Source organism: Ochotona princeps, chromosome 11 (genome assembly GCF_030435755.1).
Source record: "Ochotona princeps isolate mOchPri1 chromosome 11, mOchPri1.hap1, whole genome shotgun sequence".
In the NCBI taxonomy this organism is placed as follows: Eukaryota; Metazoa; Chordata; class Mammalia; order Lagomorpha; family Ochotonidae; genus Ochotona; species Ochotona princeps.
Genome location: NC_080842.1, coordinates 48869676 through 48897172, shown reverse-complemented (window position 1 = coordinate 48897172; position 27497 = coordinate 48869676). Strand labels below are relative to the sequence as shown.

Below are 27497 nucleotides of genomic sequence, written 5' to 3'. Positions count from 1 at the left end.
CGGCCCAGCCCTGGCTGTTGTGGCCATTTGGGGAGTGAACCAGAAGGTGGAAGGTTCTCTCTGTCTCCTGGGCTTGAGCCGGCCCAGCCCTGGCTGTTATGGCCATTTGGGGAGTGAACCAGAAGGTGAAAGATTCTCTCTGTCTCTTGCTCTCTATGTGCCTTTCCTTTTCTCTCTCTCTCTAACTCTGACTTTCAAATAAATCTTAAAAATGAACGTTTCTGCATGCAAATAAACCTCTCTTAATTCCATTTTCCATGAATTTTTGGAAGCACACTTATATTTTCACTCTGTTTTCTCATGACTGGTCCCCCAAGAAAGGGCGCAACCTCTGGGTGTTCCCACAGTCCTGTGCCTTGCATGCATACAGCACAGCAGACCTCCCGAGCAGTGTGAGAATTCAGCATCAGAAGTTAGTGTTGCTGGGATTCGGCATGAGAATGATTGGAGCTCACAAGTGAGAGAGAGCGAGAGAGAGCTTGGGCTGGAGCCAGTGCTGCAGCTTGGATACGCGGCTGAAGACTCTGCAAGCCTGCTTCCTGTACACAGGGTGACACTGTAAGACACAAAGTCCAGTGATCAACCGGCTCCAAGGGCAGTGGTTAAAGCACATGAGCACCCAAAGAGATGTATAGCGGTGGGAGAGTTCATTCTAGAAAAAAACGCAGCATGCCCCACCCTGGGACCCTTAGCCGGCATCCTTGCTGTGGTTATTACAAATAGCAACTTCGAAAAAGAAGAATGGAGGCTGTCTTAGACAAGCTGGAGAAGTTCCAGAGGGCATGATCACTGAGAGTTCTCCCCAAGAGATGTTCCTGGTCACGGGTGAGAAGGACTGAGGGTTCCTCCAGGGCGTGGCCCAAGGCGGGCTTATGTGCAGGATGAATTCACAGAAGTGAGGTAAAGGCAGCCGTCTTTGGTGGAGTAGCACATCTTCTTTCAGTGGGAGGTTGGGAGCATGGAGGGGAATGTTGATAACCACGTCAGTAAGCTTATTTGTAAAGAAGAGCTCAACCAGGGTCTGGATTAAGCACCTGCTTGGAATGCCAGCATCCCGTATTGGAGTGCCAATTTGAGTCCTGGCTCAACTGCTCCACTTCGGGTCCAGCTCCCTGCTAATGCACTTGGGCAGGCAGTGGAGGACAACCCAGTTACTTAGGTTACTGCCACCCATTTGGGAGACCTGGATGGAGTTCCCAGCTCCTGTCTTCAACCTGGAGCAGCCCTGGCCATTGCAGCCGTCTGGGGAGTGAACCAGCAGATGGAAGACTGATCTCACTCTCTCCCCATGCCTGTTTGCCTTTCAAATAAATAAATACATTTCAATTTTAAAAAGAGGTGCAACTTAAAAAAATATTTATTTTTTATCTGAAAGGCAAAATTATGGGCAGAAGAGGAGAGAGAGAGAGAATCTTCTATCTGCTAGTTTATTCCACAAGTGGCCGCAGTTGCCAAAACTGAGCTGGTTGGAAGCTGGGACCAGGAGCCTCTTCTGAGTCTCCCATGTGCTACTTTCCCAGGCCACTAGCACGGACCTGGATCAGAAGTGGAACTGCTGGGATTTGAACCAGCGCGCATATAGGATGCCAATGTTGCAGGCAGAGGATTAACTTGTTATGCAGTGCCACCAGCCCCACTTTTTTACAACTTGACAGTTCATGCACCCCCCCCAACTCAAGGGAATGCTTTGAATACTGTTTTCAAAATCCCCTGCCCACTCTATGGTGGGTGAGACCCAGCCCTCCAAGCCGGGAAGCATAGCTTGCTCTGGGACCCCTCCTGGAAGTCACTGTTCTGGTCTTTGCAGAATTGCACTTTGTTAGACACTGATCAGGCTAGGGGACAGGAAGAAGCACAGAGTGAAAATGTTCTGGAAAGTAGCTATACTAGCTAGGACAAACTGACCCCAATCATCTATTTCTTAGCTTCCATCTGTGAATAGTTTTATTTTTATAAGCATTTCATGATTGGCCAGAAATCCTAAGTAAGCAGACACACTGCTGTGTATTGGTATTCGAGGCCGTTACATTTGCAGCAGTTTCTTGTGTGCCTGCCATCTCTTCAGAGCTGGTTACAAGCATAGGATTTCATTTATGACGTTATCCTCCATGCCCTGAGCAGACCTGCAGGGAGTTTACAGAGACACCTGGTGGCCGGGGAGGTGAAGTACCCCGGCTTTGTTAACACGTGAAACAACAAGCCAAAGGACTTGAGCTGCATTCAAAATTTGATTTTCTTTTGTGCCTGAGGAATCCATTCTTTCCTCCAGTTATTTAGCAAGATTGAAATACATCTTTTTTAAGTGAACTTTTATTTATTTATTTTTACAGCTTCCAATCTTTCTTTCCTTTAAATAATATCAACAGGTAAATGGATGCCAAAATCTCTGTGGGAGACCTAGGCTGCATTCTATTGCAATATGTTACAAAGTCAGAATGAGTGCATAGAATTAGTGAACCAAACTACCAAAAATTTACATACAAGATTAGTGCTACTGGTTCTTCCTTTTGTTTCAGGCTTCAACGGAACTCCAGAAAGTGCTGGAGAGTGCTTCAGACAGGAGGACATCAGCCTGGCCTGTGTGTGGTCAGTGGGTGTATGTCCCTTCCTCCCCATCCCCACTCCCAGCCCTGGTACCTCCCCACTCCTGCCCCCAGCCGTATATTTCTTTGTGTTTTCTATGGCTCTTCCGGTCTTCCTTTCTCTCTTTCTTTCTTCTTCTTTTTCTTCCTTTTTTTTAAAACAAACTCAGATATACAGAGAGAAGGAGAGACAGAGAGGAAGATCTTCCATTCGATGATTTACTCCCCAAGCAGCTACAACAGCTGGGGCTGACCTGGTCCAAAACCAGGAGCCCAGAGCCTCTTCTGGATCTCCCACACAGGTACAGGGTCCCAGGTCTCGGGGCTGTCTTTGACTGCTTCCCCAGGTCACAAGCAGGGAGCTGGATGGGAAGTGGGGCTGCAAGGACTAGAACTGATGCCCATGTGGAATCCTGGGTGTGCAAGATGAGGACTTCAGCCACTAGGCTACTATGCTGGGCCTTCTCTTCTGGTCTTTTTTCATTCAGATCAAGTGTATGGAACCCATGGCCATGATACATGAGGGAATGGCTTGTTCAACAGTAGCTATGAGGAAATGGAATCTGGGAGGGGTCTGGGCCTTGGGGTTGGGGGTGGCTTGCAGCTCCCCACAGTGTGGTGGCTGTGGGGGGGTGTCCCTGCCGGGCCGGATCGAAGGCTGGGAACTGCAGGTGTCCTGAGAGATGGAGGAGAATGTTATGTCAGGGAGAAGCTGCTTTCCACTCCTTTTCTCTTTTATTCCTACCTGCCAGGACCAGCACAGGAGACGGGATGGAGGGAATACGTGAGGACCTTGGGGACATGCTGCTTCTCAGGTATGTTGGAGACCAGCAGCTCCCTAGTAGCCTTGGAAGGTCTCAGCTTTCTTTGTAAGGGGGCCATCTCTCCACATGGCCCTCTCCTCTTCCAGAGGACTAGCAAGAGAAGAGCATCCCTTCCTGCCTCCCCTCTGCCCCCACCACAGCTCATCGCTCACTGGACTCGGGCATTGTCATCACAGAGGTGGTGACTGCCAGCAGCAAGGACAGATTAGGCAACCGTAGCCATCTGCTAGGGAAAAGGGAACCAGAACCAGTGAAGTGAGAACATCTGGGTCTGAAAAAAGAACAGAACCTCAGGAGTGCTGGTGGCCCCCCAGAGAAGGTTCCCAGAGACCAGAGCTGCTCAGCACACAACCAGGGACGACACACCCCCACCCACCACACTGGTACTATTACATATATTCCCTTTGGGAGTTGCAGTGACCAGTCTGCACCCTCTGACAAAGCAAGACATCAGAGCCTGCTACGGTCCCCAGATCGTTTACCTGCATGTATTAGATGCCCTGGATTGTGTGTCAGCCGATTCCCTGACCCAGAAAACAGCATGAGCCCTCCCACCTGACCATGACTCTTTAGGAACTTGGCTCTCACACTGGTAGCTTAATGCCCCTGCCCCTTTCCCCTCCCAACCCTGACTATTATTATGCAACTGATGGGAACTTCACTGACTCTGGAGCCTGGGTGGCTTGGAAGGGGCCACTTCATATGAATTCTCATAGAAAGCCTGTTCTAAGACAAGTCTGAGCCTGGTTTTATCTCTTCCTTTTAAATCCTCACAATGACTATTTTAGGTAAGTGGTGCAATTTTACATTTATACATGAGAACGTGAGAATTCTAAAACAGTATTCATATAACTAATAAGTGGCAGTCCCAGAACTTGAACTTGAGCTGTGGGGCTTTTCCTATGTCATTATGCTCTTTCTGTTGCATAAGTCTGCGGAGACAAGGGGGAGATGCCTCCATACCCACCTCCTCCACCCCAAGCTACTTGATGGTTGCCTCCCTAATACAAGGCACAGACTACATACACAGAAAATTAACAGTGAAGGTCCCAATTCTTAGGAAACTGGCTTTGATATGGATTAAACTATAATACAGCAATAAACTAATTAATAATGTAAGGGTGCATGAGTGCTAGAACAAAAATTGGTAAGCTTATGAATCATAGGCAATATTTCTATCCTTCTTTTGTCTGAAAGCTGGCTCTTCCCCTCCTTTTTCAGCCCTTCATTCTCTCTTCTCATTCTAGGTATTGCTCATTTATGTGGTCAATAGACACCCTCCTTGTATCTGGAAGTACAGCCCAGAATGAGATTAGATCCCCTTTCTTGGGACTTCATTTTCCAGTAGGAAATGTGACCACACACACAGGTCAGCTGGTCACAAGTGGGAGGAAAAAGTAAAGCAAGGAAGATGGAGAGGACTACTAGTCCATGTAGGCTCACCAGGGGAGGGTTTCTGCTAAGGTGGTATTGGAGCTGACCCAAGAAGGAAGAAAGAGAGGGAGCCAAGAGAACAGAGCCTGGGGCACCCCAGGTGGAGGGGGACAAATAGCCAAGGCCAAGAGCACGAGTGGTACCCTGTGGGGCAGCAAGAGAGAGAGAGATGGGCATGTGTGAGAGAGACTCGGGGCTGCATGGGATGCAGAGGGATAAGCTGGCCACTTGCATGCCAGCCTCCTGATAGCAGAGTGCCTATTCAAGTCTCCCCTACAGCTCTTCTGATCCAGCTCCCCACTAATGCTCCCTGCTATGCTTGTGAAAGACCTAGATTCAGCTTCTGGCTTTGACCTGGCCTAGACCTGGCTCTTGCAGCCATCTGGGGAGTAAAGCAGTAGAAGATACTGCTCTCGCTCTCTCTCTCTCTCTCTCTCTCTCTCTCTCCCTCCCTCCCTCTCTGCCTTTCAAATAAATGAAATCTCTTTTAACAAGAAAAAAGGAAGGACTTGCTCTCCAGATGTCTAACCAGACACCTTCTGGGGGCCCACATCATCTGAGATAAGGAGCCCACTGCACCTGTTTTCCCAGGAGACTCTCGTTTCCCTTCCTGAATCCCTTCTGTCCTGGTTTAAACTGCATTTCCCCAGCCCAATGGATTTGGGAACAGTTGAAAGAGAGGAGTGACAATCCTAGAAACAAAATATGGACCTGGGGGTCTCTGCCCTAACAAAGAATGGACCACTACCTACATCTTTTCTTTCGAATTTGTTATTCTTTGAGAGTCGGAGAGTGAGCATCCACTGGTTCACATCACACATGCCTGCAGTGACCCCAGGGTGTGGATGTGTGGGAGTGGGGTCCAAAGCCAGAATCTGGTTACTTCGTCCCAGGCTCCCCTGTAAGTGGCTGAATGAGCCATCGTGGCTACCTCCCAGGATCCACATCAGCAGAAAGCAGGAGTGGGGAACCAAAGCCAGGGACTCCAACATGTGATGCAAGCACCTTAACAGGTGTCTTAATGGCTAAGCAGAATCAATGCCTGCCTCCCCTACCTACTTCTGTAAATACCGTTTGACTGGAACACAGCCACGCTCATTCATCTTGCTGGTGGCTGCTTCCACAGCACTCCAGGGAAGAGGAGTTGCGGCAGCGACCAGATGGCCCACAGAGCTGCAAACATTTACTATCCAGCTCTTGACAGAAGGAGTTTGCCAAGCTCTGTGCTAGATTTAGATGAAGGCAACCCTCACAAAGTGGGTAAGATTAGAAACACTGCAGCAAAAATAACCAAGTCCATCAACCCATCTACCGTGGATTGATGATATTAATGCTGTAGTTTAAAAAAAAAAATAAAAGGGGACAGGAAAATGGTTGGTGTGACAGTCTCCCACCTACAGCTGCTTTTCAGATAATGCTCCCCTAACCAGGTCTATCAAGAACTTAGGTGACAAAGAGAGCCGGAGAAACAGGGAGGCAGAAGTAAATAGTGAAATGTGACTGCAGCTTTAACTTTTTTTCAGCTTCTGGGATGCATTTTCGTTCCTTTTATAGATAATGAATCTGACACAGAGCTGTTATCTGTACAAGGTTACATAGCTGGTAAGTGCTGAGGCTGGATTTGAATTCAGGACTTTGAATCCTTAACCCAGAATCTTAACTGTGAAACTCGACAGTGAAGGGTTTTCTCTTATCAAGAATAAATAAGGAATTCAACTCAGTCATGAAGAAAACCACAAAGAATACAATTTAAAAACAGGTAGTAGACCTAAATAGATGTTTTTTTTTTTTTCAAAGGAAGACATAGAAGTGGCCAAAGGGTATGTGGCAAAATGCTGCAGATCACTCATCATTAGGGAAATACAAATCTCCATGGAGTATCCCTTCACTGCAGTCAGATTGTTTATGACTGGAAAGACAGACCACAACAAATGCTAGAGAAAACATGGAGAAAAGGCAACCCTCGAGCCTGTTAGATTCGCCGATCACCAGGGAAGGAATACATCAGCCGAGCATAGAGAAGAATTCAATGGCCTTCATTCCCGAGAGCTGCGGAACCGGGCTTCCTTCCCCGTACAGTGGAAAGGCAGAGACGAAGGAGGGAGCTGCAAAGGAAAAAGCAAGAAGAGACGTGCAAGGGAGCTTTATTTTTTTTCCTTAATTTTTTTTATTTTAAACATATTTTTATTGCATTTAATTTTTTAAAAATTAATTACATTGCATTATGTTATACATTTTTTATGCACTGGGATTTCCCCCACCCATTCCCACACCCTCCCCCCACGGCGGATTGCTCCACCTTGTTGCATTTCCATAGTTCAAATTCAGTTGACATTCTTTCATTGGAGGTATTTACCAAGCATAAAGTCCAGCATCTTATTGTCCTGGTAAGTTCAATGGTTTCTTGGTGAGACCATCTCTGGTCTGAAGGTAGAGCCGGCAGAGTATCATCCCAATCAATTAAAAGCCCCAACATAATATTTCCAACCATTTACAACATTGTGGCATTAATTGACATGGTATTGATTAACCAATATGTTAATAGGGAAATGCAGGTTCTCAACCACAACCTGTGACTTCTTCATAGACATTTCAATTTTGGTTTATATTCAACCATGTTCTATACACCTTAAAATGGCTTAGATTGTTATTCAGCTGTCTCATGCCTATTCTAATTTTAGTATTTAGCAGTTTATAGCATTGAAGCATGTTTTCGCTGAACCTGGCTGTTTTTCAGGTGGTCTAGCTCTATAATTCCAACAGGATATATGTCAACAGTTTAGGTGAGCATGTTTAGGACGGGTGTGCAGAGAAATCTTTCATACTCCAGTGAGGAGTAACTAATCTTTTTGTCCCACCCAGTGAGTTATAAGTACAAGGGAGCTTTAAAACCCCTTAACACGGAAGCTGAAGAGGGGGTCACTTCAACCCTTATTTGGTGGAGAATATTGGTTTGTGTCCATCATTACTGCAGCACTGACCCCGATACCTGAGGGATGCCAGAATTCCACCGTCACTTCTGGGTTGTAGCTTGAGACCAGCTCGAAGCAGGCTCGGCCCTCTTCTGGCCACCGTGGCAGCAACCATCAGTGCCCAGTTAGCGGAATCATAAATTAGCACAGCAACTATGGAAAATGGTACACTGGTTCTTCAAAAAACTAGAACCAGGCCTGGTGCTGTAGCCTAACAGCTAAAGTCCTCACCTTGCATGCACCAGAATCCCATATGGGCATCAGTTCTAACCCTGGCAGCCCTGCTTCCCATCCAGCTCCCTGCCGGTGGCCTGGGAAAGTAGTTGTGGACAGCTCAAAATCTCGGGACCCTGCACCTGCGTGGGAGACCTGGCAGAAGTTACTGGCTCCTGGCTTCGGATCAGCTTAGCTCCAGCCATTGCAGTCACTTGGGGAGTGAATCAACGGATGGAAGATCTTCCTGTCTGTCTCTCCTCCTCTCTGTATATCTAACTTTCCAATTAAAAAAAATAAATCTTTAAAAGAAAAAGGAAACTAGAACCATCACATGGTTCAGTAATCCCGCCACTAGGGATGCATTCAAGTGCCATTAAATCAGTCCATCGTAAAGACATTTTCACCACTGTGTCCACTGCAGCTCTCTTCACAATGGCCCAGAGAGGAAAACCACAAATGTCCATCTGCCAACGAGTGAATAAAGCAAATATGTTAAGTGAAATGAGCCATGCGTGGAAATAAAAGTACCATTTAGTCTCACTGATGTATAGAATATAAAAATGTTGACCTCACAAAAGTAAGGGGGGAAGGACAGGGTTGAGAGGAGAGAGAGAGAGAGAGAGAGAGGCAATGTTCTCCTACCTGGTAATTCACTCCCCAACTTCCCAAAACACCAGCACTGGGCCAGACTGAATCCAGGAGCCTGGAATGCATCCCCCTGGGTAGCAGGGATATAAGCACTTGAGCCATCATCTGCTGCTTCCCAGGGTGCAGTAGCAGGAAGCAGAGGAGCCTGGACTCAAACACAGACATCCCAAACAGTGGCATAACCTGTGGTACCACAACACCCACCCCATGTGTGTCTATAACATATATGTTAAATATGTGTATATGTGTGTTTGTGAATGTTTTCTTCATAAAGAGATAGTAAAATTAGAGGAGAGAGATGTTTGCAACTTCTGTCCATGGACATGTAGCAGAAGCAGGGCAAAGGTACTTGACTTTTCTATTCTCCATGGCTTCTGGGGAGGGTGTCTTTTAGCAAAATAAGTTGCTGGCATTCCCTGGCAACTGGGGGCTGCTCTTTCCCAAGCAGTCTGTGCACTGCCATCATCCTCTTGGAATGGAGCCGTGGATGTTCCCCCAGGAGGTTTGACCCCAGTGGACAAATGTTCTCCAGAAGCTTCAACAGGAAGGAGGGACCCAAGGGCAAGGGGGAGGGAGAGGAAAGGAAGGGAAGTCATATAAGTGAAACCCACAAGATCAAAGCAGGCAGGAGTGCACACATCCTCTGTCCTCCCATGTGCCCAGGGCCTGCATCTAGTGAGAGCTCGGCTGCTGGCCCACTTCTTTCCTGCTGGAAGGAGGCCAGCTTCTCTCTGTCTCTGCTGCTTGGATGTCTCTTGGAAGGAGCTTTCATCTTCACTGTGCAGGTCTGACTTTCCTGCACTTGGTGCATGTTGCGTATTTGGTGAAGAGCTGTATGTAAGAGACCTTCTGATCTTATGGAATTATGCCCAATGTCCTCACATCACATTCTGAGAGCAGACAGGCATCTCAACTTAGGCCTGTCTGCAGGGATTTGGCTCCTGGTCACTCTGGAGCAGCCATAACGCTGCACATCTGTGATCTTGGTACAAGAGCCTAGTGTTTCTCAGATGGGGTAGTTATGGAAAGAATTGCCGGGCTCTCCAGAAATGCCCTGAATTCCGAGTCCCTTGGGTGGTGATGTCACATAGCTAAGGCAAAATGCTGCTCGGAATCTCCACTCACATGCCCAGGAAAGGTAGCGGCTGGGGTGAAAAGCATGAACTCACACACCTCAGTAGTTGACTGCTCTGTTAATCTGAACTTACATAGTGACAGCTACAATCTGTCTTGATTGTTGGGGGGCAATCAGGAATGGGGTGAACTAGAGAGGGACAACATTTCTGAATACCTGAGGATTATTAAAATTGTTTTCATTGTCCAGAGTTGCCCTTGTAGCACTCCATGTTAAGCTGCTGCCTGCAACACCAGCATCCCATACGGTTCCAAGTTTGAGCCCCACTACATTTCTGACCCAGCTCAATAATATACTTGAGAAAGCAGCAAAGGATTGTCTAAGTGTTTGTGTCCCTGACACCGACGTGGGAGACCCAGAGGAAGCTCCTGGTTCCCTGTTTCAACCTGGCCCAGTCTTAGCCATTGCAGTCATTTGGAGGAATGAACCAGCAGATGGAAGCTGCTGTCTCTTTCTCTGTAACTCATTCTTTCACTTGATCTTAGTGATTTAACTCTGCCTTTCCTATAAATCGTAAAAAATCATTTTCATGGTCTGAGCCCACATCTTAGAAAAAATTTAAACTCTGACCAGTGCATCTATTTTCTCCTTCCGTTTAGTGCCTGGGGAGCTGCAGGATCCCGACGCTGCTGGCTCTGTAGCTGAAAGGTTCGAAGCTACCTGGAAGACAGTGATTGGCAGAAGGTGAGCAGATCCCTGGAAAACACCTGGTTGTCCCTTTCGGGGTGAACTGGAGAGGAGTTTGTTCTCTAGTTGACAGCTCCTTTGCCCTAAAAATCAAAAATATCTCCCCTAAGCTTTGGTTTACTCTGGCCTGCTTTAGCATTCAGAGTTGCAGACTCATTTAAATATATATATATACCATATTGTTTATTATAATGAAGAACTTAGATGTTTTCTGGTTTTGTGATTCTGCCTTAGTGGCTTGGCTGGGGGCTGTGTGTACTCCAGGCCTGACAGTCTACGTGACACCCGGCAGGACACCTGGCAGGTCACTAGGCAGACCACTCCTCAGGAAGGAGGTACCTGGTGTTAGATAAGATCCACCACCCTACAGCCCATCAGTTTGTACCCTTTGAAAGTTGCTTGTTTCAAATCCACCAATAGAAGCCTGCTAAAACATGACTGTATAATTAATAGCCTAAAATGTATAACACTGGGTTGTTCAACCAGGGGGCTTAAGCTCGCTCTTCTTTCTTTTTTGTCCTCCCTGCCCAGCCTTGCTGGACTGGGGGAGGTGGCTGTGAGACCTAGGTTAATCCGAATAAACCACCTTTATGCCTTAGCACCAACTTCAGATTTGATGATTTTCTGGGGATTTCAAAATCTGGCACAACAATAAATAATATACATTTATATTATATATTTTACATTGCATGTAAATATATTATATATTTATATATTACAAATGTGTGGTTATGTATATACACATATTTATATGTGTGCATATGTGTATGTATGTGTATATGTATGTGTATGTAAGTGACCAACTGAGGCGGTCTACTGCCAGTCTGCATCCCAGGACCTCAATCTGCCCCTGTGGGGGCCAGACATTTAACTCCATCCCAGAGGTTCCCGCTGCCTTGGCTGCTGCAGAGCAGCATCTGAGCGTGGGCACTGGCAACCGTGTCATTTCATGAGTGAGTCAGGCCTGGGCTGGAGGAAAATAACATCTTTACAATCAACACCGGGGAGAGGCAATTAAGGATCCCACTGAGGCCTGAGTGTCTTGTTCCACTTGGAGGATCTATTCCTGAAGAGGGAGAGGGTGACTCATCAGACGACTGTAACCTGATGAAACAGGGCTATCCAATTACCTCTCTCGGATTCCAGGCAGCCAAACCATCTTCATTTGCTTTCCCAAGGCGCCTCCCCCAGGCTAAGGGAGGGGACAGAACCTCCCACACAACCCCCCAATTCGCAGGCTACGTTAGCAATTGGAAATCAAGGTTCTTTTGTGGGAGCAAAATTAGATCACAGATGAGAAATGATTGAAATTACATGAAGTGCTTTCGAGCGGAGGCCACATCATCTCCAGCAGTACCACTGATATTGGCTATGAGTCATCCTCCGCTGATTGGGTTCACCTCACCCGGGTACCGTTCTGTTGTTTTCCAGTGCTGGTAAAATCACGATTTGATAAAAGTAGAAATTATGGACCTGCAAAGCTGGCTAGAAGGGACAGTTGCTGACACTCATGTGCTGTGTTGGGTACAAGGAGCTGTCACACTCAGCACAGCTGTAGTTGTGGGCAAGAGGGAACATCATCCTCCCTCCCCACCCAGGTCCATAGTTCAGGGAGGATTGGGAATATCCCAGAACCCAGGAGGGCTACTAAGGGCTTGGCCTGGCAGTCAGACCCAAGCATTCAACTCCAAATCCAATTCGCCGTGTTGCTGCTTTTTCGAGGGATTGAGTTCTCTCCTCCTACCCTGTGGAATCACTCACCCACTGGGCATCCACTCAGCCCTGCTTCCTGGGTGAGATGGATGCCCAGTGGGACACCTGAGGACTTGATCCGAAGCAGAAGTGGGAAAAGAAACCCAGGTAACCATCTGACCCTGAGACCTCAGGCTATTTGTCTTCTGCCTTCAGATGCTGCTAGAAGCACACAGGGTCTTTCTGGATTGATTTCAACTTCCCTTGGCCTCACGTGGCAACTTCTTACTGCTACCTGCCACAGGTGTAGAAAACTCACATTCAGCTTAGCTGCAGTCTCCCGGGGTCTGACAGACCCTCTGAGTCCTGCTCCTTTCTTCTTTTCTTCAGTCTGAATGCCCCTGTCAAGCATGACTGTCTCCCCGGCCCCCACCCCTTACTGGGATGACTCCGCCACAGTTGCCCTGTTGGTCCTGCCCCACCCTTGGGCTCCACCTCAGCCACTGGAGCTGCAGCTCTCCGGTTACCCAGAGGGGAGGGCAGGCAGGCAGGCATCTGGGTTGCAGGACCTCCGTGCCATGGGCAGTGCATGCCCAAGCTCTCGGTCTCTTGCACTGAGACTGTGGCAGTGTGGGCTGTTTGTGCCCAGCCCTTTGTGTTTCACAGAGCAACATAGAAGACCTCACTGCCGGCCTGGCACTTCATAGAGGCTCAGGAAAAAGAGATGAGCTGGCTCTATTCCTGCATCTCCTTTTGCTCGATTTACCTGGCAGCTTCCAGACTGAAAGGTGAGGGGGGTAGAGGTGGGTGTGTGTGGCCAATTCTCTGGTGAGAGGTAGTGGGGCAGGAGACAGAAGAAATTATCTAAGTGCACGGAAGTGGTCCCTGCCCCACCCTGACTTGTCCTGCTCCAGATGGAACGTGCCAGAAAGACAGCACCTCCATTGACCCATGCTTAGGCTCTCGCTGGGTGGGGCTGGGCCGTCTCCAGTCTTAGATCTCCGTCTGAGGTTGCTCTTCAGTGTTGATTGCATCCTTCTCTCTGAGCAGCTGTAGAGACGGCAGATGGAAAATACGCACAGAAGTTGTTTAATGACCTTTTTGAAGATTATTCCAATGCCCTCCGCCCAGTGGAGGATACAGATACGGTCCTGAATGTCACGTTGCAGATCACACTGTCTCAGATCAAGGACATGGTGAGTGGCCAACAGTGAGCACACTTTGGAGTGCTTCCTCGAGGGGAGACAGCCGGGCCCTTTAACAGGACTGTCACGAGCTGGGTTTCAGACGGAAGGAGAATAGTCAGTTCTGCGTGCAAGCCAACAGGAGGACAACTCCAGCTTTTGCAGAATTTAGTTCACTAAGGGTTAGCTAATCCTGGTCAGTCTTATGCAATCTAAAGAAAGGTGGTGCTCCATGTTGTATAAGTCCATTGACGTGAAATGCACCTGATGAGTAAATCAGGACAGAAAGCGAAATGGTTACAGAAAGACAGAGGGCAAGAAGGAAGAAATGGTCAGTGACCTCTATCTGCTATGGGTCACTTTCTGAGATGCTGAACATGTCCTTAAATCAGACAATGGCAAGGGTTACACTCGACTGTAAATTTTCTAGAAGCTGCTGGATTTTACACTTTACAAAAAAGATTTATTTATTTATTTATTTATTTATTTATTTATTTATTTATTGGAAAGGCAGGTATACAGAGAGAAGGAGAGACAGAGAGGAACCTGGTTCACTCCTCCAGCAGCTGCAACGCCTGGAGCTGAACCAATCTGAAGCCAGGAGCCCGGAGCCTCTTCCAGGTCTCCCACATGGGTCCTGGTCACAAGCCTTTGGGACATCCTCGACTGCTTTCCCAAGCCACAAACAGGGAGCTGGATGGGAAATGGAGCAGCCGGAATTAGAATCAGTGCCTAGGGTCTGGCGGCGTGGCCTCAGCTAAAGTCCTCGCCTTGAATGACCGGGATCCCATATGGGCGCCGGTTCTAATCCTGGCAGCTCCACTTCTCATCCAGCTCCCTGCTTGTGGCCTGGAAAGTAGTCGAGGACGGCCCAAAGCCTTGGGACCCTGCACCCGCATGGGAGACCTGGAAGAGGTTCCAGGTTCCCGGCTTCAGAGCTATGCAGCACCGGCCGTTGTGCTCACTTGGGGAGTGAATCATCGGACAGAAGATCTTCCTCTCTGTCTCTCCTCCTCTCTGTATATCTGACTTTCTAATAAAAATAAATAAATCTTAAAAAAAAAAAAAAAAAGAATCAGTGCCCAGATGGGATCCCGGTGTGCACAAGGCAAGAACTTTAACCTCTAGGCTACCACACCAGGCCCTGGATTTTACACTTCTAAAGTGGTTAATGCAATGAATTTTATGTCACAAGAATCGAATCCCTTTTTTTAGGTTTTTATCAAAGATGACAGGTGGTGTTTTAAAGATCACATAACTTATTTAGTGGCTTTATATACTTTATTATACAAAGGTAAGAATCACAGATTTTTCTTCTGTACATAACTTGCCTGACTTTCTCATTCAAGTGTATCATTCGTGGACAATTGATCTGTGCTAAGTTCTGAAGACAAACACTTGTATGCTTCATATTCTGAACACTAATGAAGGAAAACAAAATGTGCTGTTGGTAGCCAATTAAAGGTATCAAATGAAAAAGCTCTCACTTATTGAGAAGAGGTGTTCTTGACATTTCTGCTATGAAACTAGCAGGCATTTGGCTGAGATAGCTCCTATATAAACTAACCTCTGAGTTCATTGTGTAGGATGAAAGAAACCAAATTCTGACTGCCTACCTATGGATTCGCCAAACCTGGCATGACGCGTATCTCACGTGGGATCGAGACCAGTATGATGGACTGGATTCCATCAGGATTCCCAGCGATCTCGTGTGGAGGCCAGACATTGTCCTGTATAACAAGTAAGTGTCTTTCCAGGAATGGACTTGCTGATTTGACAGAATTGCAACCTAACGAAGAAGAGCTCTTTAAAATAGACATGAAGTTGATTATGAAGCCCTTCTCACAGGCCTTGAAATAAACTTTATGAAGTCTGGGCTAACATAAAAGCCAAATTCAATCTGCTGTCTCCTTTTTCGGGTAAGTTTGCTAGGGCTTGAGTTTGTTAGGCTGTTATATCAAATATTGTGGACTGGGAGACCCTCAGAAATGTTATTTATTTATTATTTATTTTCATTATATTTGAAAGGCAGAGAACAGAAAGCCTTCCATCCACTGACTCCAAATGCCCTTAACAGCTGGACTGGGCCAGGCTGAAGCCAAGAGCTGGGGCTTCAGTTCAGGTGTCCTCCATGAGGGAGTGGCAGGGACCCCAAATATGGACTTCTCCTTGCTGCCTCCCAGGGTGTACGTGTGCAGGCAGCTGGGACTGGAAGTTGGTAGTCAAACTCAGGCATTCTGATCTGGGATGCCCATCCCATGAAACAACAGCAGCTTGTCGCATCTCTGCTCTGGAGGCGGGAAGAATGGGATGCAAGCTGGTGTTTGTTCTTCCTGAGGACTGGAAGGGAGCGTCTGTTCCGTGCCTCTGTGCAGCACCTGGACTGTGGGAGAAGTCCCAGGCTGATGCCTGCCTTCATGTTCACTGAATTGTCTGTGCCCCCCCTTTAGAAGGATGTCACTGATGTTGGATTAGGTTCCCACCTTACTCCAGCAAGGATTCACTTTTACTTAATCTGTTATAATTTACAGTGATCTTAGTCTCAAGTAAGGTCACCTGCTGAGGTAGAGGAGCTGGGGCTGCGGCTAGGAGTTCAACGTATGAATTTTCCAGGAATGTCATTCAACCCCAAAGTGGAGGGGATGAGCTGTGGGCTTTTTGTGGAGTGGAGCACACATTCTTTTGGGGCACCCAAGCTGGCCCTTTGCTGACCTTGTGTAAACTGTCACGTGCACAGGAATCCCCTGGGATCTTGCTGGCCAGCACCTGCCTCAGGTCTGGGGCCCACAGAGCTGTCTGCCCCAAGCTCTGGCCCTGGGCTAGGCTTGAAGCAGGAACCAGGTCTCCCTGTCACAGTTGGAGCTCTGTTTCTGTGCCTGTTGCCCAGGGAGCTTCTCCATGGATGTTTCCCTGAGTTGGGAAAACCCTTCTGGGGCTCAGAACCATGTGAAAGTGGGGCACCTCTGGGGGCTCCCCTGGTGGAGCCTTCCTGTTCCCTTGTGGTGAGCCACACCCTGCATTTTAGTTTCACTCCTGCCTCGGAGAGTTCAGCCACGGTCATGATCTGTGGAACCATAGGCCTGATCCTCCTGTCCATCCCTCATTGAGGGCCATAAGAAGCTTCCATGATCTTTCTGACATGAGACAGCATGCAAGAACTGGTACTTTCTTCTGTAGTTTGCCTTCCTCCGCATGTGCTCTCCTTGTCTCTCACATACACACAGCACAAGAAAATAAACCACACTGTTCTTCTCCATTCTCTTACACAGAGCACACAGTTGACACAGGTGATCACTGATGGCCTTCTGGAAGTTTTTTTTTTTTTTTTAAGATTTATTCATTTTTATTGGAAAGTCAGATAGAGAAGAAGAGAGACAAAGATCTTCCGTCCACTGATACTTCCCAGGTGGCCCGCAATGGCTGGAGCTGAACCTCTTCCAGGTCTCCCATGCGGGTGCAGGGTCCCAAGGCTTTGGGCCGTCCTCAGCTGCTTTCCCAGGCCACAAGCAGGGAGCTGGATGGGACGTGAAGCCACTGGGATTGGAACTGGCTTCCATATGGAATTTTGGTGAATGCAAGGCGAGGACTTTAGTCACTAGGCTGCTGAGCGGGGCCCAATCTTCTATAAATTCTAATAACTCCATATTTCTCCTTCCCACTCTGTGCAAGGCAAGCTTGAATGGTAACCTAAGTGGAGCCCATCCAGAGTGCCAACCTTGCTAGCTTAGAGATGCCAATTTCGTATCATTGACCTCTCACAAACCTCCCATGGCTCTGGTCAATTCTGTCCTCACTCTCTGGCCCTGGCCCAGATTCCCAGCCTTGAGCTGTTGTGTGGGTTCTGCTCTCACCTCGTTCTCAACGAAGCACCTTTTCACCCTGTGGATGAATCCACCGCTCTCTGTTGCCTCCAGGCCTCCTTGTCCTCCGGACACAGACAATTCTATTTCTGGTTTGCAGCTCTATCTTTGCCCTCTCATTCTCAATGAAACGTCTCACAGTGTTCCTATTTAGAGAAGCTCTAAGCGTGGCTGTGGCTCGGATGGCATTTGAGTACCTTTTGCCAACTGGAATAAAAATAGAAGAGCAATCTAAGGATTCCAGTCAGGGTTGTTCCCCTGACCCTGGTCCTTCTGGCAGAATCCCTGGCTCTGCAGACAGTCCTGAGGACAGATACAGTATTACTACTTCTCAGAAACTGGTTCTGAACATTGTGAACCACAAACTGTTCTTGAGTGGTGATGGGGGTGGAGGGTTGGGGTGGGGAGTTAAGCATGGGGTGGTTCAGCCTGGTGCGACTAGGGTACTTGGCATCTAGAGTCACTCTTGGTGCCTGAGACCATGGTGCTGGACATGTCAGAGGTGGGCAAGCAAGATGGTGCACTTGGAAGGCATGTCATAGGAGGAACAGTTGAGTTTGTTGATGCTTGGTTCTGAAGAGAGAGGGTCTTAGCTCTACGTTAGCAATCATGGGAAAGAACTCCAGAGAGAAGAAGCCGCAGCTAAACAGCAGATAAGTTCTACTTAGAAAAGGACAAATTCCCTAATAAATTTAGTCATGAATCTTCCTAAGATATAATGAACTCTTTAGCAATATAATCCTTCAAGTAGATATTAAATATTAAACTCCCAGTAAACTGGTAAAGGAATAAATGAATTGGGCTTGAATTGCTGGTATGGGCTTAGTATCAGCAAGAATGTTTTTAGTACAGTATTTAAAATAAAAGGCTGCAAGGATTTCTGACATTTTCAAATTATGTAAAAAAGTTGACCACAGACATTTCAAGTGATTAGGGGAGAGTTATGAATTTTAATGGGCAGTTTTAATGGGAAAAGTTAATGGAGTGTTTTAATGGTCTATATTTAGACTCAGGAGGAATTGGGTGCCCTCTGGAATTAGAAGGTTTTTGTATAGAAGTCAGCTTTGAGGTGGCTTTCGTAGTTACAGGAGATGAAGGGGGGAATGACAAGACTCCCCACTGGGCTGGAGATAAAGGGGAGGGGAGAGGAGCAGATCTGGAGGGAGAGGGTCTGTCGGTCTAGTTTAGGGAACGCAAGGTGCGTATGCCTGGAGCTGCCCCACCATGAGACTGCGAAGGCACAACTTGAGCCCAAAAATTAGGTCAGGGCTGGAGGCGTCCAGAGCCTTCTCAGGCCCTTGCAGAGCTAGTCAAGGAAAGGAAGAAAATGACTAAAGATCATATTGGGGATAATCCCTATGGTGTGAGAAATTTACAGGGCAAAGAAAGAAGAAATGGTTAGAGACACAGAACTGAAGCAGAGCTACATCATGGGGAAGAAAGGGTGTGAGGAACAACGCACAGCGGTGTGCGGTGGCCAAGATAACCCCTTAGAAGGCAGAGACTCTGGGGACAGAAAGGAGAAGGGACTGCAGGATTGAGGAAGCTGCCAAGTCTACGCTGAAAGGCCAGCTGCTTCCCAGGAACTGAAAAAAAAAAAAATCCTGGCTGGCTCTTGCTTACCAGGCTGCTCCTCCCCAATTTCCAAGAATGGGCTGATGCTTTTTGTTATTTTTATTTATTTTTCTTATCTGAAAGGTAGAGAGATGGACAGGCACACACTGGTTTTAAGATTTCTACCCTCTAGATCTATTATGATGCTAAATGGTGGTGCTGGCATCCCACATGTGTGCCAGGACAAATCCCAGCTGTGCCACTTCCCAGCTAACACACCTGGGAAAGCAGTGGAGGATGGTTCAAGTACATAGGCCTTTGTAACGCGCAGGAGAGATCTGCCCAGCCCCCAGTCGTTGTGGCCATCTGAGGATGTCCCTCTCTCTCCTTCACTCTGTAACTGTGCCTTTCCAAAGAAAACACCTTTTTTTTTCTTTTCTTTTCTTTTTTTTTTTTCAGAAAAAGCTAGGGGGGTAAAATAATAAAGTACTAGTCATTAAATGACTGAATAAAAATGTCTTTACTCCTAGTGAGCTAAGGTGATATCTTTAGTGGATATCTTTGGCTTCTGGTTGGGTTTGGCCAATGGGTTCTTGCTGGGGGATAAAAGAGAGTGAGGAGAGGTATATAACCCCTTGCTTCTTCCCTACAGAGTTATCTGTGGCTCTAAAGAAAGTCATGGTTTCTACCACAGAGTCACTCTTCATGCAACACTCTCCTCCCAGGTTGTAGCAACTACACCTTCCCTTCACCTCCTCGGACCTTGAATGACAGCAGCTCAGCTGGGCCTAGGTGTGCTGTGGTTGTTCCTCATCTTACTCATACTTTTGCAAATAATCCCTTTAACAAACCTGCCTAAAATGACCTAGTTTCAGCAGATTGTACATTAACTACAGGGGTCTAGGTGAATGCCATTGTTCTAGTCCAGATAGATCCTCTCTGGTCCCCAGATTTCTGCTCTCACTCAAGGCAGTAGGATGGGTGAGTGTTTTCCACTCACACATGAGAGGTCTTCAAAAAGCTTATATAAGGCCAATGTAGATGATGAAAAACTGAATTTCAAAAACTGTTTGTACCAAAACAAATTTATCTTTTAGTTCCATTTTTTTCTATGAATGTTTTGAAGTCCCCACGTGTACCTTTCAACTCTCATATAACTAATGATACATATTTCTTATTGCAATAGGGGACAGGTTCAGGCACTTTCAAGAAATTAATTTTTTTTTTTTTTTTTTAGTCTTCACAAAGACCCACATAAGCGCTGGCACTGTGGCATAGCAAGTTAAGTCACTGCTTATGATGCTGGTTTCCCATATTGGAGTACTGGTTCCAGTTCTACTGTTCTACTGTTCTACTTCTACTTCTGATCCAGCTCCCTGCTAATGCGTCTAGGAGAACAGTGGTGGATGGCTCAAGTGTTTGGGTCTCTGCATCATGTGGGAGACAGCAATGGAGTTGTGAACTCTCAGACCACTGTGGCCCTTTGGAGAGTGAACCATCAGATAGACAACACTTTTTGCTTTTGCTCTCTCTCTCCAACTCTCCTTCTGTCTCTATATAACTCTGCCTTTCAAATAAATAAATAAACATTTTTAAAAGAAGGAAAAATCCCATTGGAGTATGGTGTAGACCCAATCAGGTGGTTGCAGTTAATAGTTTTGGTGCCAATTTTGAAAATTTAAAATCATTTTAAAAAAATGCCTGTTTTGGGCCCGGCAGCGTGGCCTAGCGGCTAAAGTCCTCGCCTTGAATGCCCCGGGATCCCATATGGGCGCCGGTTCTAATCCCAGCAGCTCCACTTCCCATCCAGCTCACTGCTTGTGGCCTGGGAAAGCAGTCAAGGACGGCCCAATGCATTGGGACACTGCACCTGCGTGGGAGACCCGGAAGAGGTTCCTGGTTCCCAGCTTCAGATCGGCGCGCACCGGCCCGTTGTGGCTCACTTGGGGAGTGAATCATCGGACGGAAGATCTTCCTCTCTGTCCTCCTCTGTGTATATCTGGCTGTAATAAAATGAATAAATCTAAAAAAATAAATAAATAAATAAATAATGCCTTTTTTGACCCAATACATTGTCTTAAGTAAGGAGTTAGTGAATAAATGTAAAAATTCAGTGACAGAAATGTTTCCTGAAGAATTCCTTATACATAGGAAATTGAACCCAACCATGATGCGAAACATGCGTAGGTTAGTTAAATAAGGATGGTGCATTTACGCTGTGGAATATCAGACAGTACAGTTCACCCGTGAAGGAAGGAATGTAGTAGAAGACCATGAATAGATGACCAGGTTAGTTAAATATTGTTCTCTTTTGATTTGGTTTTGGTAAATGAGCTTTTATTTTTTTAAAGATTTATTTATTTTTATTACAAAGTCAGATATACAGAGAGGAGGAGAGACAGAGAGGAATATCTTATGTCCAATGATTCACTCCCCAAGTGAGCGCAACGGCTGGTACTGTGTCGATCCGAAGCCAGGAACCAGGAATCTCTTCCGGGTCTCCCATGCAGGTGCAGGGTCCCAAACTTTGGGCCATCCTTGACTGCTTTCCCAGGCCACAAGCAGGGAGCTGGATGGGAAGTGGAGCTGCCAGGATTAGAACCGGCGCCCATATGGGATCCTGGTGCGTTCAAGGCGAGGACTTTAGCTGCTAGGCCACTGCACCAGGCCCGGTAAATGAGCTTTTTAAATTTGGGGATAATTTTAGATTTCCAAAACATGTGGGACAATAGTGCAGAGTTCCTGTAAAGCTGTCACCTCACTTCCCCTAACGTTATACCTTACACAACCGTGGTGGTGCCTTTGTCAAGATTCTTGCAGTGTGATTAACTAAACTACAGACTCTATTTGGATTTCACCAGCTGAGGGAAAACTAGCATTTTTTTCCACTGGCACATTTTTTTGGTTCCAAGATCCAGCCTAGGATATCACATTTCCTTTAGCCAAAATATGTTTTGTGGGGGGAAGAAAATGTGAGCAAGTGAAAGGATAAGCATCCAAGTGTGAACAGGAACATAACAGCATCAGACCAGAATTGACTTTGAGTACTTGGTGGCAAAAAGAAACCTGCTAGAAAAATGTGGTGCATCTAACTAAGTGAAAGAAGTCAGTAGCCAGACTTTAGAAAGAACAGGACCCAGACAGGTCTAGTGATGGAGACAGCAGGCACTATGGAGCTATTTCTGTATAACAGAGAGGCATCACCAAGGTGTCTGTTTTTCTGGTCTTTATGTCACTCTGCCTAAGATCTGAACTCTGGCATGTGTGACTGAGTTAAGCCTGCCCTGTACCACACGGAGAGCTCTGAACTGGCAGGAGCACCCTGATCTACTTTGCTGGGGATAGACAAAGAGTAATTCCCTAAAGGGAAACAGAACTTCTGTATCCAAAACACTGGGTATAAATAAGGCGCTGGAAGACGCATCTCTGAGGTTGTGGGTAACTTCTACCTGGTTTACACCAGCAACTAAAAGCTATTTTAATATTCCTGTGCCTAAATGGAACAAACACAGCTAAGCAGATGCTAGCTATGACAGGCTTACTTTTTTCCTCTGGATGTTCAAATGGCACTGGCAATGGACAGCAAGGAATGTGGGACAGAGACACAGCAAAGGAAGAAAGCAAGAGAACTTGGCCTTAACTGGCTACAGGTCAAGGAGACAGGGGAGGTCATTTGTTTTTGTTTTGAGATTTATTTATTTATTTTAAAAGGCAGAGCAGTAGAGAAAGAGAGAGAGAGCGCGCGGTTAAGAAAATCTCACACTTTCTGGTTCAGCCTGGAAATAGTCACAGCAGTCACTATAACCCAGGCTGAAGCCAGTAACCTGGAGCTCCACCTGGATCTCCCCCATGGGTAACAGGGGCCCAAACCTTTGGGCCATCTGCCCCCATCATCCCAAGTGCACTAGTAGGGAGCTGGATGGGCAGCAGAGTGGTTTTGCTATGGGATACTATGTCGGCATCACGAGTGATGTCACAGCAGCAGCCACAAGATAGAAGGGCTATTCCCAAGCTGTCAAGCCAGAACAACCAGGAAGTTTGTACTGATGCATTGCCAAAGACAGTCAAGTGCTGGGCAAGGGCAGGGAGCACGGCCTTCCAGGTAAGGAAGCAGGTGAGTACTCCCCCCAGTCCTTACCCCTCTGCCCTGCAGAGCTGATGACGAGTCTTCAGAGCCTGTGAACACCAACGTGGTCCTGCGCTATGATGGGCTCATCACCTGGGACTCACCTGCCATCACCAAGAGCTCCTGCGTGGTAGATGTCACCTACTTCCCCTTCGACAACCAGCAGTGTAACCTGACCTTCGGTTCCTGGACCTACAACGGCAACCAGGTGGACCTCTTCAATGCCCTGGACAGCGGGGATCTCTCCGACTTCATCGAAGATGTCGAATGGGAGGTCCATGGCATGCCTGCCGTCAAGAACGTCATCTCCTACGGCTGCTGCTCAGAGCCTTACCCGGATGTGACCTTTACCCTCCTGCTGAAGAGAAGGTCCTCCTTCTACATCGTCAACCTCCTCATCCCCTGTGTCCTCATCTCTTTCCTGGCACCCCTGAGTTTTTACCTACCGGCAGCCTCGGGGGAGAAGGTCTCTTTGGGAGTGACCATCCTGTTGGCCATGACTGTATTCCAGCTGATGGTGGCTGAGATCATGCCGGCGTCTGAAAATGTGCCTCTGATTGGTGAGTTTCAACTTCTTGCTGAACTTGAAAACCTAGCATGGTGGTGACTAGAACTGCATGTGCTTTTAATTGAAAGAAAAAAAAGTTACTTGAGAGACAGAGCCAGAGGCAGGTGCAGACTCACATAGATACATAATGAGGGGGGATTTGAAAACTTGTAACAGTTGGACCAACCGACTCAGACTGTCGTATAATTCACTTAGTGTGTGTGGCTGTCATCTCCTAGTGTAGCTGTGGTTGTGGGAATCAACTCCGGTTTGTGGTCTCTGGGTTTATATAGAGGGGCAGTGAGATGCAGCAATTTAGAGCAGTGGTTCTTACAGTGACAGTCCCTAATGTCAGACCTTCAGCACCACTGGGGAACTCATTTCCTTCCTTGATACCTCCTTCTCTAGAGTATTTGCTTCATACAGCCACATTTCAAAGACTGATAGTGACACAGTCCCTTTTCTCAGCCCAAAAATAATCAATTTTCCTGTTAATGAGGCCTGGAAACAGTTCTGACAACTGGTCAACATAATTATCTGTCAAGAATGGAAAGTTTTTTCCATATCATGGTCTCAGCAAATATTTGTAAACCTTTTAACCTGGATCCAGAGATGGTCCAGAGAACTTTAAATGAATCATCTCATCACAGTCCTATGAGTCAGACACAACGATCACACCTATTTTATGGAGCAGGAAGCTGAGGCTTGGCAGGATAGTGTATACTTTGCTCTAAGTCACAGGCCTAGTGGGTGGCCAAACTGGCATTTGAACCCAAAATGTCTGATTTAGAAGTTTATGCCAATTAATGACCAGGGTGTCCTAGTTTTTTGGGAGAGGTTTTCTGAACACTTGCCAAGCTAAGTTGGTTATTGTTATCTCAACTCCAGGCAAGTACTACATAGCCACCATGGCCTTGATCACGGCCTCCACCGCCTTGACCATCATGGTGATGAACATCCACTTCTGCGGGGCGGAGGCTCGGCCGGTGCCTCCCTGGGCCAGGGTGGTCATCTTGAAATACATGTCCAGGATCTTATTTGTCTACGATGTGGGTGAGAGCTGCCTTGGCCCGCACCAGGACAAGGAGCAGGACCACCTCACCAAGGTTTATGACAAACTCCCAGAGTCTAAGCTGCAGACACCCAGGAACAAAGCCCTTTCCAGAAAGAAGGAAATGAACAAACTCATAAAGAATGACCTGGGGGAACAGGCACACAGCACCATGGGTGACGATGGTGACTGTGTCCGGTACAAATCCCTAACGAGGAATATTGAGTACATCGCCAAGTGCCTCAAGGACCACAAGGCCACCAACTCCAAGGGCAGTGAGTGGAAGAAGGTTGCGAAAGTCATCGATCGTTTTTTCATGTGGATTTTTTTCATTATGGTATTTGTGATGACTATTTTAATCATAGCGAGAGCAGATTAGTGGCCATTTGACATCTGAGGACATATTAATAAGTTACCTTGTGATCTACTCCAAGCTTCTTCTAAGCCAGACTTTTGCTCATATATAATTCAGTGGTTAGATTGTCTGTGATTTTTATTTTTAACTTCAAATAAATATCATAGCAACCTGTCAGGTTCAGTTAAGCAGGAGATCTAAAAATTTCAAGGGCAGAAAGATGGAAGGAAATAACAAAGTACATCATATTGCTCTTGTAAGTTTAAAGCAAAAATGAAAAAGGGAAACGAGCTCATTTTCTCCTTAGTCCCTATTAAAATGTCCTATAAGAAAAGGAGATTAGTCATGTATACCTCAATGTGATTTAAGTCATGATGGTGACTTCTCCAGGAATGGTACATTTCAAATCAATTTTCAAATGGTGGAATAAAAGGTTTTGTCCCAGGTCAATAAATTTTAAGAGTTAGAGGTGAAATGGGGAAAGATAACTGTTCTTCATAACAATCATGTCTTATATGTCGGTTATATTTTTTATCAGCCCTAAAGGTGTGGCCATTCCTGCAATGAGCGTTTGAGTAAAATATGGTAGTCAGCAAGCTGGACTCATTCATTTGTTTGTTCAGCTAGTCATCAAACGTTGAGCTGTTTCTAATGTAACACAGTGATAGAACACACATTTACACTGGGTGTTAGCACAACTCGTGCACTGTCCTGCTCACTGTAATCTTTGTAACCCTGTGAACTATACAGGCAAGTATTGCTGATCTTCAGTTTCAGGTATAAAGAGGAAATGGGGCTCAACCCTCCCTGTGACTCCACATTAAACCAGGCCTGCTAAAGCCACACAGTTTTTGACCATGATAGATTATGATTTAGGATAGGAGAGACTGACGAATTTGTTTGCTTACTTTTCTATCCTAATTCAATTCCTACATGTCTCTTTCCTACTTCCAAATGTGCCTTCAACCCCCTCCCATCCCTACCTTGATTAAAATAACCCAATCCATTCCCTAATTTCCAATTCTGCAACTATTTTTTCCAATTCAAAACAGAGAAAAAAGATTAATTAATTGAGGAAGGAGGGAATGCTATTTAGATTAGAGAAAATGGAATTTTAAAAAATGCTTGTGTTTACTTATTCAAAAATATTTGTTATGCATCGTATACTTAGTGCTAAGCCAGCCTTGGGAGGAACAACTACAAAGCCTGGTTTCTGCCCTCCATCTTCATGCTGCTCACGGTTCAGTGGAGACAATACTTAAGGTCAGGGACAAAGTACAGAACAGGGTGAAAGATGACAGCCCTGAGTCATGGACAAAGTGTCATGGAAGCAAAGATGAAGAGTCTTCAAGGGAAAGTTTAGTAAAGATTTGGTACGGGACATAATATTGGGATGAATTTTGAAGGATAAGTAGGAGTTTTCCAGAGAGATGAAGAAATAGGGTTTGGATTAGAAGGCATTAGGGATAAGAGTGAGAGCAGAGCTTAGAAGAATAGACACATTGGGCTAGTCATCAGTTAGACTGGTAAAAAAATTGAGGAAACTTAAGTGGGGATCAGAGAGCTTTTTTAATCATAGAAGTGATTTTGTCATAAGTAAATTTATCAGAGTTGCATATGGTCACATAAAACCAGAAAATTGATATTTATACTTTAAATGGTTATTTATTCTTAAGAGCAATGCTGTTGTAATTTATTCAATTATTTTCCTCTTACTGGACACGTGTTTTGCTTTTTATGTTCCGTGGCCTCCAAAGAGGACCATGCTCTAAGTCTTAGAACCTATGAGTGTAAGTGACCTGGCAAATGCAAATCACTCATCAACTGACAAGGAGACGGGGAGAGCTATTTTGGGTTACCCAAGTGGGCCCAGAGTCATCATAAAGGTCCTTGTATGTGGAAGAACAAGGCAGAGGAGAGAGCCAAGGAGATGGCATCAGGAGAAGGACTCTGTCAATGGGAAAAAGAGATGCTCTCACCCCACATGGGGGCAAGGATTCAACTACTTGAACCATCACCTGTCCGTCAAGAAGCTGCAGTTGGAAATGAAGCAGGGACTCAAAACTCAAGCTCCACAATGTGGATGGTGGTTTTCCTAGGTAGCGTGTTGACTGCTAGCCTAAATAACCATCCCAGGAATGTGGTTTTAGTTGTTTTTTTTTTTTCAGTTTGTGGAAATACCCATTGAAGTTACTTCATAAAAACTTAACAGTTAACCTCAGTGTGAGAGCTGTTTTTTTGTTTTTGTTTTTGTTTTAAAGCTTGGCTTTCTGTTATCCCCAAAGTTCCATGTGCATATGCAGCTGCTTACCACATGTCTCAATCTGGAGGTCCCTGTGGGTGTGTCTAATTCCAAATGCCCCATAAAGAACCCTGTCCTGCAAAACCTAGTCCTTCCCGAGTCTTCTCCCTTTTCTCTAAGTCATTCCCAGCACCACCCTCTCCCCAACCCCATATCCAGGCAGCTGCCAGGGTCTGTCTCCTAGGTTACCAACATGAGGGCGCTCCAACAGTTTCTTTGACAGTGGCTCCAACAGCCTAGAGCCACAAAGGTAGTAAAGGAAATCTGTATAGGTGATTTAGAGACATGAAAGGTAAAAATAAAAGGCTTGCAAGAGAATCTCAGGCTT

General features: G+C 46.3%; 1 protein-coding gene and 1 long non-coding RNA gene across 3 annotated transcripts; one reads left to right on the top strand and one right to left on the bottom strand.

Annotated features, from left to right (window-relative positions):
- Positions 1 to 456: 456 nt before the first annotated feature.
- LOC131481404 (uncharacterized) lies at positions 457 to 25053 on the bottom strand. 2 transcript variants are annotated; one of them, XR_009246304.1, is made up of 3 exons: positions 24929 to 25053; positions 23357 to 23536; positions 457 to 556 (listed from the first exon to the last, which is right to left on the bottom strand). It is a non-coding gene; the product is annotated as an uncharacterized LOC131481404 (long non-coding RNA). The 2 variants fall into 2 exon arrangements; XR_009246303.1 differs by lacking the exon at positions 457 to 556 and adding an exon at positions 22985 to 23106 and having other exon boundaries at positions 24929 to 25052.
- Positions 12306 to 25006, top strand: CHRNA9 (cholinergic receptor nicotinic alpha 9 subunit). The gene is made up of 5 exons (XM_004579139.2): positions 12306 to 12978; positions 13241 to 13386; positions 14961 to 15115; positions 22942 to 23474; positions 24350 to 25006. Exons 1-5 carry the CDS (start codon positions 12915 to 12917, stop codon positions 24889 to 24891), a joined length of 1440 nt encoding a protein of 479 aa, XP_004579196.2. The 5' UTR covers positions 12306 to 12914; the 3' UTR covers positions 24892 to 25006.
- Positions 25054 to 27497: the final 2444 nt, after the last annotated feature.

Coding starts and splice junctions, on each gene's coding strand:
- CHRNA9 (XM_004579139.2), top strand. CDS start 12,915: ATGAGCTGGCTCTATTCCTGCATCTCCTTTTGCTCGATTTACCTGGCA. Junction 13,387..14,960: donor TGTCTCAGATCAAGGACATG/GTGAGTGGCCAA, acceptor TTCATTGTGTAG/GATGAAAGAAACCAAATTCT. Junction 23,475..24,349: donor TGAAAATGTGCCTCTGATTG/GTGAGTTTCAAC, acceptor TCTCAACTCCAG/GCAAGTACTACATAGCCACC.